We start from the raw sequence: 17,400 nt of genomic DNA, 5'->3' as shown, positions 1-17,400 counted from the left end.
TCCCGTACCTCCTCAGTTATGCTCCATGGCATTTTGGGTAGAAAGCTGAGCACAGCTTGGGAGAAAGGCTGGTGAGGAACATCATGTTCTAAAAGCAGCACCTCTGTCTCGGTGTCTTTATCCCCAGCAGTACCTAAGCTTTTTACAAAGTGTCCCTGAGAAACCAAAAATAGTACATCATGACATTTCGTGGTCGACTGGTTAAAATCAAATCAAAGAAAATTGACCTTACATTTGGGTATCTAGAGCTCTTGGGCCAGCCATCTATAGCAACCATAATTTTTTGTCCCAGAAGAGTAGCGGCTTGTCTGGTCTCAATACGGATCCGTGGGATTCGCCGGTCTGCTGGGGTGAAAATGTGTCTTGTTGCCTAGAATTAAACATTAAGTTAGTAAATTCATACAATTCACTAGCTTTAGACATATTCATTTTGAAAAGAATCAGGCTTAGTGATATGTGTCCTTGCACTCTTTTAGTCTCTCATATTGCTATTTGGTGAATTTGTCACTCCTGAAGTTTGTCTCTGTTGACATTCAACAAACGCTGGAGTGGGCTGGGCGATATGGCCAAAAATTCATATCTCAGTATTTTTAGGAGGAAAAGCGGTATACGAAATATATCCGGTTATTTTTTACCAAAAGGAATAAATGGTTACTTGAAAATCAAAGCCTTTATTAAACCTTCATTTTAACAGTTTTTGAGCAAAATAAAATGCAAATACAGGGTTTTCCCTCCCTGTTTACAAATAAACAGCGTCACAACATATTTTAAATTATATAAAATATTTCATAAATAAAATACAGCACACGCAGTTTTCATTTCCCAATCTTAAAGAAAATTAACTGTCAAACTCATATATGGCTCGCATGTCCTGCTTGACCATAGCAGATGTTAGCGCGAAATGAGACACTTTTGCGAGCCGCTCGGAAAGCTTCCGTCTGTGTCGGAGCTTCTGTTGCAAAGTACTTGCGACTGGGTAACTGGTATCTTGGGTCAATGGATTTTAGCAGCGTTTTGAAACCTTCTTGTTCCACTGTTGCAATAGGAACCATGTCTTTAGCAATGTGATAAGCTACCTCCTTAGTTATATCGCACCACTTGCGACTTTTCTTTTCGTAAAGCTTCCAGAGAGCTTTGTTTCGGGACAGATGTTTTGAGTTGCGTGGTCTTCGTGGCCGAATTTGTAGCACGAAGTTGTAAACACTCATCGTACTGCACTTTATGGTAATTTTGTAAGTGGTGGAAGAGATTTGATGTGCTTCCACATTTTGATACAACGGATTTATTACATTCCCTACAGATTGGCTGTTTTTGCTTCTCATCGGAACTATTAAATCCAAACCACCTCTAAATGAGTGAACCATTCTTTTTTTTTTACTAACCAGTAAGTTTTCTGTAGTGGTGACCGGCGGCACGTGTTCCTCCATGTCGCATGCTACCTTGGGTGCTGGAGCAGGCAAGCGGGCGCGATCTGGTTCGCGCAGAGCGAGCGCGTGCACGGCATCAAACCATATCGATATGAACGATATAGGCTAATCCCGCATCGCGTTGGGTAAACATATCGATATATTCCTCCAACTCGGTATACCGCCCAGCCCTACGCTGGACTGGGATATATGCACACTAGGCTAAGACGAACTTCCGCTAAAACCTCAGACAGCTAGGCAACTTCCGCTCTCATAGCACTAAGGGGACATTTCAAGTGATAATGATGTGTTAAGAAAGAAAAGTTCAAATTTCGGCACACCGATAGCACTATGGGTGACCATGCCTCTAGTAAGTGTAAAAGTTAACTATGCTTTTTCTATATTTGTTGATGTACCTTGAAACGAATAGGCTAACGTGCTTCTCCTTTTTGGTTGTCGATGTATAGCGAAGTGTTTGAATAATTCGACTCAAGTTGTTGATCAAAATCCTATCCCGGAGACCACAGCCTGGCTGAGATTTCAGCAGAAGTACGCCATCGACCCATATGCATATACCCCATTGTCACAATACACGTAGAAATGCTCATTAAAGGCAAAACTGGAATGGTCTTTTATTTTTCCTGTGGCTGTACATCGGCATACATCACGTTACATTACCTCTTTGATCTGTGACTGAGACAGCATCCCACAGAAAGGCCTCCAGTTCCTTTTAATAATACCCACCACTCGTCCAGTGGGCTTTCGAATAATAGACTTTGATGTTAATGTCTGTAAATACTAAAACAGAACAACAAAGGGTCACTATACGTGTTAGAGGGGCTTCATGCAGCGTAATACTTCATTAGGGTAGCACCTTGTTTTACAGTCCTGTTTCCCATGTACATACTGTGTACTTCTTACAGTAAATATAATAACTGGGTAATAACTAGGTACTAACCCTGAACCTACACCCAAACGTGTACTATGTAGTTACCTTCTACTAACCAGTACTTTCTCAGGTAAATACACTGTTAGCACAATATAGGTACACGTACTGTAAAAGTGCAACCTTCATTAGAAACAAAATATTGACAAGTAATTATTTATAATGAACTGATGTGTCAGTAAAAATTACCATCTATTAAGCCATGAATGTTATGTTACATATATATTTGACTATGTATGTTAAATACACTTTTGTACAGCAAGTAAAGTGGGTATCTTTAGCTTAATCATCACCATTACATGTGTTCACTTAATAAAACCTAGTATGGAGTAAAATATGTTTTATAATATTTAATTAAACATCAAACAAATTATTAATTGGCTGTACTTTCTATTTTTTTCTTATTATTGGTTGATATTTGAAAAGGTTATTAAACTTATTTTAGACACTAAAACACTGATATTGGCTTATTTTTTGTAATGCATTTCATTATCGTGATACTACCGTCAACAGTAATAAATGCTTCATCAATTACCGCCACATAAAAATGTACAACAGGCACAAGACTAGTTGGATGTTTTATAGTAGTTAACCATGAAGCCGGTATGGTTATGTCCCTAATAAAATTTCTGAAATATAACATTGATTATGATCAGACTCCTCCCTAAAATCCTTCACAGAAAACAGTGCATCCTAGTAATGCTTGTCTGGTGTGTGTATACTTCTCAATGATAAGCGCAAAAGTCTGATCTGCAGACGTGGTTTTCTTGTTGCCCTAGTCTGAGTCATGATCCTCTGGACACAACATTTTAAATGGACTATACCTTATTCTGAGTCTCATCTTCCTCAGCATCTTCATCATTTGGACCATCATCCTGGAGCACAACAGATAAGGGAGCAACCCAGCATTCTTTTGGAAAGAGTTCAACAGCCACTACATCCTGATGCACAGCTCGATTTATGTTCTGAAGGCCTTGAAGGAGAACCTGTCATTAATATGGAAAGAGCAGATAAGCATATAGTCACTGTCCTTCCGTAACCTCCAATGTCCAAATGGGCTCTATACACACATTACTTCAGCGTTTAACATAGGAACGCTCAGCAGTTTCCAGTTGGGGGGACTTAAAGGGGTAATTCTTCCAAAAATGAAAATTCTGTCAATTACTCACTCTAGTTTTTCCAAACCGGTATAATTTTCTTTGCTCTCATGAACACAGAGAAAGATATTGGAAAGAACAGATCCAGTGATTCCCACAGGATTTTGAGAGACTTGTGGCGCTGATGAAAAATTATCATATTTATGACGCAATATTTATTGACATCGGTTTCTCTTTTACTCTGTCATGTGTCAAATTGTGATGCATTTTAATAAAAAAATGCCACTCACAATTTTCTGTTCTGTTGTCAGACATAAAACGATAATAAAATAAGTTACTGAACACGATCCTATAATGTTTAATACAGCCAGCAGGCAATTTAACTGCTGCTATCCGTACATTACAGAGCAGACAATTTGGCACAAATGCAGAAATATGTGAGAATACACTGTTAGCAATACGCGCAACCATGCACACCGCACCAAACTCATTAGTAGAGGGCAAGGCAGAGTCTTGAACTGGTCCCATTTGATAAACTTGCACCCGCAGTAAATTAAAACACCCGACAGCAGCACTAATTTGATTCCATAACTGACCCTTCTCGATGACAAAAACGCTGCGACCCGAACCGCACCCACGGATACATGATGTAGACAAAACCTTTTTCTCTCTCACGCAACAAGTAAAAAACTCAGGAGAGACAACCGATATTGAATCCAATAAAATATTGTTAGCTAATAGTAGCTATTGTATATTTGATTAGTGATTTATGAAATGCATTTTGATTTATGCTACATTTGTTACAAATAGCCTATATTGCTCATGTAATATTAACAATAGTTTCCTTTCCCTTTATTCTGTAAAATTATACCAAAGCGGCTAAAGGCTAAGCTGCCGTCAAGGCTTAATAAAGCTTAAAGGGAATTTGCAACAGTGTTTCATGCATTCTGAAGACTTTACAATGTTAAACGTGCTCTCGTCTCATGCTTGACATGGTCAAGTTGTCAAAAAACCAGTTGGACTTAGGACGTAGTATTTCTGTGCTCCATACACTCACGGAGAGCGGGTAAAGGAGCATGCGCACGCATCACTTTCACTTGTGAGAGAGAGCACTACGTTCGAAGTTAAGCTGAGTTTGTTTGTTCACAGCATTCCGATGATGAATGTTAAATAAATGGTGGATATAACGCTAGATTTAAAGATCGTTTGAAACTGATAGATGGAGCGGCCCCGATGCTAAAAGATGTCGGACATGCTTTAGTTTCGCCTACCCCCTCTTATGTTCTCCGAAATAACCGTACAGCTGTATCTGTGTTTTATAAATGTGATCAAACAGATACTGCAGCACACAGCAGTGGTATAGACTGATTTCACTCAGCTGCAAAGTTGATATAAAAAACGAGGCAGAGGTGGGAAGAAAACCGGAAAGACAGATGGACTAGATAGATTGGCTGTATGTCTGCCCGAATGAAACCCATTTATGGCAGTTTAAACAGTTCCTAATATGTGATTGTACGGCTTAAGTGGTCAAGTAAAACACCTCGTGTGACATGCTTAGAGCCCATTCGCAGTTTTTCAGGAAATGGGTTTAAATACTGATAATTATTACATAAAGGTTGAATAATAACAATGTTTTGTGGCAAAACAAAAATCACTAAATATGGAGACACAAGTTTTCAGAAGGATAGCAGCAATATCTTAACTCCAAGATAATGATGGTAATCAATTAAAATATATATTCAATGTAAAACTTCACTGCATTATCAAAGTTTATTTAATGATTTAACTATTTATTTGCGATGACCTTTTACCTCAGTTACATCTTTTTCATCTTGCTGTATAAAGACTGTTCCCTCCAGGTAATTATCTCTATTGGCATGGAATGTGCCCTGAAGGAATACACCGTTCTTGATGCCAGTTTGGATTCTGGATAATGGCAGGTGCTCTGTAAACAGTAACTTACTGCCAGTGATGTCATTCTAAAGAGAAGAAATGTAAAATTTTAATGCAACAACATAATTATATACATATATATATATGAATATATGGGCCATCCTATAGTATGGTGAAAAATCTGATGTTTCCTCCTTTCACCTCAAAACTTCATTTTCTTTGTGATATGACTTTAATCTGAAGTTTTTTATGCGCATCTCTTGTGGATCGGAGCCACATGGGCCCACTCATCATGTCTTATTGAGTCTATAAAATGTTTCCGACTGACCTGTCAGACTAGGTCCCGCAAACTTTTTTATTTTTAGGTGCTGACTTGGAAAACTCGAAAAAGTATTGAACACATGAAAAACTGGAGATGCAAAAAGGCATGGAAAGCCAAGACACCAGCTGAAATCTATCTGAATATCTGAAAAATATATGCCCCTTGTCAATGGAAATTAACATCAGCTGGTTCAGCCCAAATGGATGGCATATAAAAGGGTGTCATCTCACATATTAAAGGGTGTCATCTCATAATGGGTAAAAGAAAAAAGCTCTCAGGTCCTTCGTAATCTTATTGTTGCGAAATATACTGATGGCATTGGTTATAGAAGGATTGCTAAACTTCTGATTGTTCCAGTGAATACTGTTGGGGCCATAATCCGGAAGTGGAAAGAACAATTTCACCATAAACCAACAAGATTTTTGACGGAGGAGAAAAAAGAATAATCAGAAGAGTGGTTCCAGAACCAATGACCACTTGTGGAGAACTTCAGGAACACCTGGAATTAACAGCTACAATTGTTCTTAAGAAAACAATAAGCAGTGCACTCAATGGCAGTGGTCTGCATGCATGCTCACTAGGACTGGGCCATATGGCTGAAAAAATTATCACCATAAAATGGGGCGGCTGAAATGAAAGACACAGATTCTGTTGGCAGGCATCTTTTATATACATAAGCTGATTTAGGAGTCCTTAAAGTGACAGGACAATTCTGTGGTCCATATAGGCATATATATCACATTTACACACACATATATATACACATACACACAGTATATTTATATAACACACATGCAACACAAATATACAAAGCTTTGTGATATATAATCAAATGTGTTTTACCTGATCATCAGATGTTAATGCAAGTCTGTCCACAAGCTCAGGGTTGCCATTCAAGCTCTTGATGTATTCATCACCTATATAAAAGTTCACAAATCACATGTTGATTACAACTTCAGCAATATTCATTCACTAAGAAAAATAGCTTAAAACTCAATTAAATGAACTAATAAAAAAAACACAGCTTGTCTCGTACATTTGTAAACCAGTAGACCATGCTGCTCTGCCTTTTCTTTGTTGGCCCGATCATTGGTCAGTAGAACCACTTTTAGTTGGCGACCACATGTAGCTTTGACAAGGTGATCCGTGTACCATTTAGCAGCGACACGGATGGCTCGATCATTGCGATCGTTGGCGCTCTCTCCTTGTTCTCGCTCAATGAATGTATCCCTTAAAAGAGAAATATTAACCATATACATCATCCTGACATTACTTTTAAACATATGAAAGTGGTAAAGAGTTAAGACAGCTGAAAGTTAAATGTATGCAGCATATGTTACCTGTGATGTTCATTAGTAAAGGTGTAGAAATGCTTTTCCTTGTCATGAACAACATCCTTTATTCTTTTGTAGGCTGGGGCACTTCTGTGTCTAACCTCTTGTAAAACTGTCTGAAGGATGATCACATTCTTAATCAGAGGGTCCTCAAGGATGTCGATCTGTGATAAAGTAGTACCATGTTAGTTCCTTATATTTAACAAATAATTGTTAACTAAAGCGGTATCAATTGCAGTAATGTACATATTCCTGTTCATTCATTGCAAGAGCTGTATTGTGTACATACAACAAGGATTAGAAGCAAAAAGAAAGTACTGCATAATGTTTAGTGATTTCAGGGCTGGAATTTTAATGTAGGATTTAGCTTTAACAATGTGAGAAACTATGTATTTAAAATCTTGGATAAAACAGGGAAATAAATTACGAGACGCACATGAAACAGTTTTTAATCCAGAATTTATATCCACAATTCGTACTGCACCGGCTTTCTCCCTTTTGCTGAGCCTGACGTGTTACACTGTCAATGTTGTTGTGTGTGGTCAAACAGTACGAGACTGTACACATCAGAAACGCCATTCACCTTTTGGCAAATAACCTGTTCATTGATTAACATTCAATTTGCATGTTTATCGACTAAAACAGTGTTCAAATAAAGTTAAAACTTTATGCAAAACGTATAAAGTTAAAATCATCTTTTTGTTTGTTTTTCTAAGACTGCATATATAATTCCTGTTTGTATTAAGAGCTGCTCCCTCAGGCTATGTCTTTTCTGTATTATGAAGAAACGGATGTTATGCAGCCATGTTTGTTTGTAAATATTGATAATTTCAATTAAAAAAAGAAGACAGGGAGTGACGTCAGTTTCGCGCATGCGCGGAAATAAATCGTGTTTCCGGGACGGATCGGGTAGCAACGGGAGGACGACATAAACAGACGGCAGGGACGACGACATATACGTGAATGCATACCAAAAAACCAATGAAACACAGGCAAAAACAGTAGACATAGACAAGTGTATTGTGCAAAGCAAACAACACATTTTTGGCACAAATGGAACCCCATAGCTTCCTCTGTCTCAGAGAGAGTGTGAAGTTGGCGGAGGATTTCTTGAAGACTCTCTAGCACTTCGACATCCATTTCAGCACTGATCTGAACTAAATCCTCCATTACTCTGCACAAACGAAACTGGAGATAGTCATTGGACGTATTGTTCTCACAATCCTGCGCTAATGATCTCAAATCGTTAGCAATTGCTTGAACAAAAGTCTCCATTCAGGCTACATACTCAAGCAGCATTACCGAGTAGGCTTGCTTGTAACAGCGAAACAGGGCAGCGAAATCAAGATTCGATCACATCGCTCTAACCAATCCTTCTTCAGACTGATGTTGGCACCCCCCACACAATTAGCATACAGGCGCAGGGAAAAATAAATGTAGAAATGTGGAAATGCAGAAATAAATAAATGTAGAAATACAGATATAAATAAATGTAGAAATGTGGAAATACAGAAATAAATAAATGTATAAATAAAAAAATTATAAATAAATAAATACATAAATATATAAATAAATGTATAAATACATATAGAAATGCATAAATAAATAAATAAATACATACATGCAAAAATACAGAAATAGCCATTTATATTACCAAAATGTATTTATTTTCACTATTATTTATGCATTTATTGATTTATTTCTACTTTTATTTATTTATTTATTTATTTATTTTTCCTTCTGTCATTTTTAGTCCTCCATACATACAAGCAGCTGAGCATACAAATGTACTCTTTCAAAGAACAAAGAATTTTTATTCTTAAGAACATTTAGTCATTGTCTAAAAATATTAATTAAAGAAACCCAAATAAATAATAAATACACCCTAGTTTAAAAAAGTGCAGTGCAGTTAACAAAAACTAGACCAAAACAAAGTTAAAATGTTTTACGAAGTCGGTTTAGACTTTTAAAGTGTCTCACAGAGGCAGAGATGCCTAAACAGGCCATATCTGCAAATGTATTTATAATTGTCAAGCAGATTCCGAGAAAGAAATGGCGAGTTACGCTATCTGTGAGTGTGCGCAATTTCGCGCTGTCACGTTTGTATTTGCACTGACGGGAAATGGCTGAAGATTGCGGCTTTAAAACCAAATCCATTAGGACTTGTTCCTCCTAACTGTCTGTAGTTGCCATTAAACACTTTACAACGCAGTGGCTTCACCTGTCGCTTTCCGCTGACTTGACGTGTATTTACCAGTTAAGTACGTTTTAAATACACGTAAAGTACACATTCATTTTTCACCTGTAAACCACACGTAAAGTACACATATTATTATGAAGTAATGAAGTGCTTTGAGCGGCTGGTCCATTATGAAGTAATGAAGTGCTTTGAGCGGCTGGTCCTGGAACACCTAAAAGATTCTCTACCATCCACACTGGACCCATAGCAATTTGCATACCGTTGCAATAGGAGCACAGATGATGCAGTGTCCATGGCGCTGCACTCCGTGCTCACACATCTGGACAATAGGGACACTTATTCATGCATGCTGTTTGTAGACTTCAGCTCTGCATTCAATACAGTCCTCCCTGCCAAGATAATCATCAAACTTGGTAACCTAGGCATTAACAGCTCTACCTTCAACTCGATTATGGATTTCTTGACAAACAGGCCTCAGCTTGTTAGGTTAGGCCACATCTGCTCCACCACCATCACCCTCAACACTGGTGTACCACAGGGCTGCATACTGAGCCCCTTTCTCTACTCCCTTTTCACACTCGACTGCAGGCCTGTGAATGGATCGGACTCCATCAAGTTTGCAGACGATACAACAGTGATTGGTCTCATCAACACCAACGATGAGACTGCATACAGGCAGAAGGTACGGCACCTGGCAACAAGGTGCTCAGACAACAACCTGCGCCTTAACACCTCCAAGCAAAAGGAGATCATCGTGGACTTCAGAAAGGTGAAAGGAGCTACACACGACCCCATCCACATTAATGGGATGGCTGTTGAACGTGTTTCCAGTTTTAAGTTCTCGGGGACCCATATTTCTGAGGACCTGGACCACCAACACCTCATGCCTGGTCAAGAAGGCTCACCAGCATCTCTTCTTTCTGAGGACACTGAAGAAGAACCAACTGTCTTCAACTATCCTGGTGAACTTCTAGCGCTGCACGATAGAGAGCATCCTGACCAACTGTGTCACAATCTGGTACGGGAACTGTTCTGTTGCTGAGTGCAAAGCACTGCAGCCGGTGGTGAAAACAGCCCAGCGCATCACAGGGACTACACTTTCTCCCATTGAGGACATCCAGAAGAAACGCTGTCTACGTCAAGCTTGCAGCATTCTCAAGGACTCCTCTCACCCTGCTCATAGACAGTTTACTCTCCTGTCTTCCGGTAGGCGCTTCCGGTGACTCTGGACAAGAACCAGCAGACTAAGAAACAGCTTTTTTCCCAGAGCTGTTTCATTATTGAACTGTGCCCTCACTGATTCCACTACCCCTCATACCTTTAACTTCAATGCTACTATAACATTGTTTACATTGCACTACAGGGCTGCCATGCATGACTGAACTGTACACACCAGTACTTCATGTTATGTGCTCTAACGGACTGTTATTAGATTAGATTCAACTTTATTGTCATTACACATATACAAGTACAGTGTAACGAAATGTAGTTTAGGTCTAACCAGAAGTGCAATTAGCAAGTGCAGGATATACAGTGAATAAATACAGAATACAATATTGAGAAAATATTATACAGTGGGCATGGACTATGAAAATATTTTACACTAACACAGCATCATTTTTACACTATACTGCTCACTTGCACACCAGGAATATTATACTGAATGGTCATTTGCACTAATGGTCAACTTTCATAACTGCATTAACTCATCTACTGCGCTGTAACTTCAATAACTGCACTAACCTATCTACTGCACTGTAACTCTATTAACTGCATCTAATCATCTATTGCACTAGGGCTACAACAGCGAATCGATAAAATTTGATTATTAAAACTGTTGGCAACGAATTTCATTATCGATTCGTTGTGTCGCTATTACGCCACATGTTTGAGTATAAAAAGTTGATCGCGCCGCACAGCATAGCGGAGGAGAAAAAGTTGATCGCGCCGCGCAGCATAGCGGAGGAAAAAAAGTTGATCGCGCCGCGCAGCATAGCGGAGGAGAAAAAGTTGATCGCGCCGCACAGCATAGCGGAGGAAAAAAAGTTGATCGCGCCGCGCAGCATAGCGGAGGAAAAAAAGTTGATCGCGCCGCACACCATAGCGGAGGAGAAAAAGTTGATCGCGCCGCGCAGCATAGCGGAGGAGAAAAAGTTGATCGCGCCGCGCAGCATAGCGGAGGAGAAAAAGTTGATCGCGCCGCGCAGCATAGCGGAGGAGAAAAAGTTGATCGCGCCGCACAGCATAGCGGAGGAAAAAAAGTTGATCGCGCCGCGCAGCATAGCGGAGGAAAAAAAGTTGATCGCGCCGCACACCATAGCGGAGGAGAAAAAGTTGATCGCGCCGCGCAGCATAGCGGAGGAGAAAAAGTTGATCGCGCCGCGCAGCATAGCGGAGGAGAAAAAGTTGATCGCGCCGCGCAGCATAGCGGAGGAGAAAAAGTTGATCGCGCCGCGCAGCATAGCGGAGGAGAAAAAGTTGATCGTGTCGCGCAGCAGAGCAGAGAAAAAAAAGTTGATCGTGCCGCACACCATAGCGGAGGAGAAAAAGTTGATCGCGCCGCGCAGCATAGCGGAGGAGAAAAAGTTGATCGCGCCGCGCAGCATAGCGGAGGAGAAAAAGTTGATCGTGTCGCGCAGCAGAGCAGAGAAAAAAAAGTTGATCGTGCCGCACACCATAGCGGAGGAGAAAAAGTTGATCGCGCCGCGCAGCATAGCAGAGGAGAAAAAGTTGATCGTGTCGCGCAGCAGAGCAGAGAAAAAAAAGTTGATCGTGCCGCACACCATAGCGGAGGAGAAAAAGTTGATCGCGCCGCGCAGCAGAGCGGAGAAAAAAAAAGCAGAGCGAAGGTAGAGGAAAGACCATCAGAGAGACCCGTAACATTGTTCTGAAACATGGCTGAGGCAGATGAATCAATCCGACCTAAATCATCCAAGGTATGGGAATATTTCACCCTAAATAAATCGAAAAAGTGTGTTCATTGCAAGATATGCAAAAGCGACATGGCCTGGAATGGGAGCACCACGGTGATGATACAGCACCTAAAACGTAAACATGTTGGAGTCCTTGATGAGGAAGGGAGTTCAACAGCAGGGTAAGTCACTACAAATTACTACTTTTGTTCCGTTTTGAAGTAAAATGAATGTAACGGCCCTCGAGTAGCTCTTCTGGTGCTGCTGTTTACTCGTTATCCAGCTTAATAAGCATGGCAATCATGGTTAATGTTAGCTCGTTAATAACAGTAGTAGGCTAAAGCAGGGGTGGTAACGTTATATAGATAGCAAGACAAAAGACACGTTTTTATTCCCTTGCCTCTTTTTGCCCATTAATATTTCAATCTGTTGTCCTGTATAAATTCTCAGCAAGGCTACATTTATTTGATCTAAATGACAGTAAAAACAGCAATACTGAGATATATTGAAATAGAAAACAATTAATTTTAATTTGTAATAATTTAAATTGTAATTTTTTTTATTTATATTTAAAAATGTATTCTTATGATACATACATACTAACTAACTTAACTAACTTAACTAACTTAACTAACTTAACTAACTTAACTAACTTAACATACTTAACATACTTAACATACTTAACATACTTAACATACTTAACATACTTAACATACTTAACATACTTAACATACTTAACATACTTAACATACTTAACATACTTATTATTTGTGTGTGTGTGTGTGTGTGTGTCTTGTCTGTAATTGCTCTTTGTGTTACTTGCCTTTACACATCTAGTAGCTAATACAATAAGTATGTATTAAAGTTAAAGTAATATGTGCTATTACACATACTAATATTATCTTTTTGATTCCTGAAAAAAACAGCAAACCATGAGAGGCTTCTTGATGGGAAATGCATCATGTACACCACAGCAAGTATTGAGTATTTCCTTATTTCCTTTTTTATCTACTTTCACACATTGCATTTTTATTATCACACTTTTTATCAGTCATGAAGTATTAAGAAGTATTCATAGGAATAATAGAATATTAGTTATTAGTGATATAATCAGAAGCCACATTTAACCACATTTAATTCAAGATGATTGTGAGCAAATGACTAAGATGATTTAATGACTTAATGTTACAACCAGTATACCTGTTTAATGATTATTTACATAAAAATACTTATATAGCATGTTTAAGAATACTTTTCAACATTTTACAGCAATATAAAATCCAGTGATGTCTATGAGGCCTGAGGCCTAAAGTTCAAATAAAGTTCAGAGGATGACATACAGAAAACACTTTTACATAGAACACCTGCACGTACCCCACACACATTTTGGTAGACAAATCCAATTTATTGCATATGGCCAAGGACGCCTCATGAGTTATTGCATATGGCCAAGGATGCATTATGAGTTCACCAAGTTGCTTCACCGGAAAAGTGTCCAAATATGGGCACATGAATTATTTGTTTATGCGCCAACCACGATTCCACGATTAAAAAAACGCATCCTGTTGCCTGGGATCTATTGGTGGCAGAAGCAGGGTTATTGGTTATTAAAAATAAGAGATAACGGGAATTTACCTGATTGGTGTAACAGACAAACCCCCTGCACCAGTTTCACTATCAATATGGGCTTGAAAACACTGTAACTTTGGATGCTTTGGGAAGATCTCACTTTGTTTGATTCGAACAAATAAAGTTTACTCTTTGACACCTGGACCTTTTTTGTTTGAGCAATTTTTTGAAACTACAAGATCAATTTTCCACGACACAAGCTGTAATAATAATATAATAAGTAATAATAAAGCTTTCAAAATATGTTTTGCACTGTCAGTTCTATTTTTCAATAAAGGGTTGAAAATGAATGTTTTTTTATTTTTATTCGATGCATCGATTAATCGAACAAATAATCGACAGATTAATCGATTATTTAAATAATCGTTAGTTGCAGCTCTATATTGCACTATAACTTCAATAACTGCACTAATCCATCTACTGCACTGTTATCTTATTAACTGCATTTACTCATCTTCTGCACTGCAACTTTATTAACTGCATAAATATTCAGGGCCGCAATGTATGCGGAGAAACCGCATGGAGGGCAAAGCGTACTCCCACTTTACGGTATGCCACACACTGCACTTAAACACAGTTCAATCTGGACTACACGTACACTGCACTAATACAACAATACAACAATCTATCTGCTACCACTGCATACCATCCAAAGCACATCCATGACATTTGCATATCCAGTTTATGAATAATCTGGTGCACCTTCACGCATTATTTTGAGTATATAGTGGGGCAAAAAAGTATTTAGTCAGCCACCAACTGTGCAAGTTCTACCACTTAAAAAGATGAGAGAGGCAAGTCTCCAGATCTCAACCCCATAGAAAATCCTTGGAGTTGAAAATCCGTGTTGCCCCATATCAAAATATAAAATAAAAGGCCTGATAAAAGATCATTTGTTTTATACAGTATACACAACTGGGCTAGATTTATTAAAAATATAAATATATAAATACGGGACCTCTTGGAACTTTAATTGAATACCCCTGATCTATAAACATTCACTCGAATCTGAAAATCAGAATCGCAACCAAACCCTAGCGTACAAACTAATTCATAATTGTGTAAGAATTACTATTATTTAGACAAAAAAATGTTTGTGCCCGTTTTATGATTATAACAAATTTGATATAAATTTTATCCTAACCCTTTAACAAGAAAATGTCTCAGGTTTTCTTTTCATTATTTTATCTGGTCACCTTACCTTACGGAAATGAACCATGGTTTTAACAATTCAGAAAATATGGTTAATCTAGTAAAACCATCGTTAACACACTGTAACCATGGTTTTAAAATGCGATGGTTTTGCCACTTGCCAATAGTAATCAATACACCACAAACCATGGTTACCACACACACACACACACACACACACACACACACACACACACACACACACACACACACACACACACACACACACACACACACACACACACACACACACACACACACACACACACACACACACACACACACACACACACACACACACACACACACACACACACACACACACACACACACACACACACACACACACACACACACACACACACACACACACACACACACACACACACACACACACTTTCGTAAAGCTGGGCCCTAATCATGGATTGTTTTCTTGCGCTCTTATGTCCGTTAAACATACAGAAAATCACATATTTACCTGATGTAGAACTACGTTGGTGTCTGGGATTAAATAGTGAGGATAAGCGCATAGGGTACTCTCTATGCACGCGTCCTCCTGCAGCACTGGGGCTTCATCTTTGCACTCTTTACAAACTTCACTTCCACACCAGATGTCATCACGTAGGTAATGTTCACGCACTATCTTCAACACTCCACCAGAACGTGTCTTCTTAACAAACGTTTTTGATTTCAACATGATCCAGCTTCTCTGCAATACACATCTAATGCAATGAAATACAAAGATTGTTGTCTCACCAAAACGCAGCACACAGTTAACGCACGTGTGTTTTAGCAGGCCAACTGAGTATTATTCCGGAGTTAAAACACGCGCAACAAATGTCCAGTCTTTATGAGTACATACTCAACAATTCAGTAAATGGCAGAACGGTGTTTTCAGCTGTCGGAATACCGAAAGACTTGAAAAGAATGTGCGCATAAAATTACAAAGATCATATCAATCTAAACGCTTTAAAAGGTACTGGCTGTTTTTTGTTTTGTTTTGTTTAATGGCGGTTGGCAAACCAGCTTTTGGTGCATATCCGCCACCTACTGGGATGGCGTGTAAAGAAGTGTACTACCAGACTTAATACAAAAATCGATTTCCTTATAAACCTTTGTACATTAGATATTTAACAACCTTAAATTCAGATACCTTAATACAATAGGGTTTATTTTAGATTATTTCTGTGCACTCTGAAATAATTCTTAAATTGTACATTGGACTTTCAATTATTTTAGATCTTCAACAAGTTGAGCTCTCTCACTACTGTATGCCACACACTGTAGTTACACATGCTCCACTGTTCCTGTCACCCCACAGTGCTCACACCGACTTGTCTCACTTTTCCCTATCATGTGCAAAGCTTGGTTTAGTCTAGTGTGCCCAATACGTAGCCTAGATTTAATAGTGTCATCTTTTCTGGTTCCATATTTACTCATTTCACTCCCTACCTTGTCTTGGATACTAAAAAGATGTATTTTAACTCTTCTTAAAACAGCTTTCTTAATTACACACTTTGCTTCAAGTATCTTGATATCAACTTCATTATTCTTCAATCCCTCCCTTGCCATTTTATCCACAGTCTCTTTCCTTTCCACTCCTACGTGAGCTGGTACCCATATAAATGTAATATATGTATCTATCGGATTAATTCAGTGTAGGATCTATAATATAGTCTTGTCCAGATTCTGATTTACCACTTTTTAAACTGCACAATGCTTTGCACTACAGGTACTTGTACTTTGTTGAAGCACTTTTGACACCAATTACAGCCTCAAGTCTTTTTGAGTATGATGCTACAAGCTTGTCACACTTATTTTTGGCCAGTTTCTCCCATAAGTCTTTGCAAGATCTCCCCAACTCAATCAGGTTGGATGGAGAGCGTCGGTGCATAGCCATTTTCAGATCTGTCCAGAGATGTTCAATCGGGTTCAAGTCTGGGCTCTGGCTGGGCCCCTCAAGGACATTCACGGAGTTGTCCTGTAGCAACTCCTTTGTTCTCTTGGCTGTGTGCTTAGGGTCATTGTCCTGTTGGAAGAGGACAATCTGAGGTCCAGAGCGCTCTGGAGCAGGTCCATCTTTAAATATTTTTGTTAATAGGAGAACATCATCAGATCATTTATCAGTATATACAGCAGAGATTATTATTATTTTATCCTGTAAAGCTGCTTTGGAACAATGCACATCGTGAAAAGTGCCATATAAATAGATAAATAAAAAAATGATGGCAATAGCAACTGCACTACAGTGGATAGAGTGGACTCACATAAAAGGTTATACTTTGTTTAGATTAATGTTCTACGTTAAAATCTTTGCAATCATTCACATATCAGAGTAAACAAGATATCGTAGATGAGATATATGAAAATATGTATTTAAGAATATGAATATGAATGTTATGATAATATTTATGTGGATTCCAACTCGTAGGGGGATTAAGGGAAATTAAAAGGTTGATAGATTAGTAAA

The 17,400-nt window shown here is 38.7% G+C and overlaps 1 protein-coding gene across 1 annotated transcript in view; it reads right to left on the bottom strand.

Annotated features, from left to right (window-relative positions):
- dis3 (DIS3 exosome endoribonuclease and 3'-5' exoribonuclease) overlaps positions 1 to 15,954 on the bottom strand; it is a 34,050-nt gene extending 18,096 nt beyond the window's left edge. Inside the window, exons 1-9 of the mRNA XM_079463311.1 lie at positions 15,409 to 15,954; positions 7,005 to 7,162; positions 6,701 to 6,894; positions 6,508 to 6,581; positions 5,261 to 5,428; positions 3,177 to 3,338; positions 2,085 to 2,204; positions 233 to 370; positions 9 to 155 (exon numbers count right to left, since the gene is read on the bottom strand). Coding sequence (XP_079319437.1) covers positions 9 to 155; positions 233 to 370; positions 2,085 to 2,204; positions 3,177 to 3,338; positions 5,261 to 5,428; positions 6,508 to 6,581; positions 6,701 to 6,894; positions 7,005 to 7,162; positions 15,409 to 15,627 — 1,380 coding nt within the window. The 5' untranslated portion in view covers positions 15,628 to 15,954. The remainder of the gene's footprint in view (positions 1 to 8; positions 156 to 232; positions 371 to 2,084; positions 2,205 to 3,176; positions 3,339 to 5,260; positions 5,429 to 6,507; positions 6,582 to 6,700; positions 6,895 to 7,004; positions 7,163 to 15,408) is intronic.
- Positions 15,955 to 17,400: the final 1,446 nt, after the last annotated feature.

The sequence above is a fragment of the Barbatula barbatula genome (assembly GCF_947034865.1).
Source record: "Barbatula barbatula genome assembly, chromosome: 8".
NCBI classification, from domain to species: Eukaryota; Metazoa; Chordata; class Actinopteri; order Cypriniformes; family Nemacheilidae; genus Barbatula; species Barbatula barbatula.
Note: the sequence above shows the minus strand (reverse complement) of the source record. Positions and strands in the feature narration are given on the sequence as shown.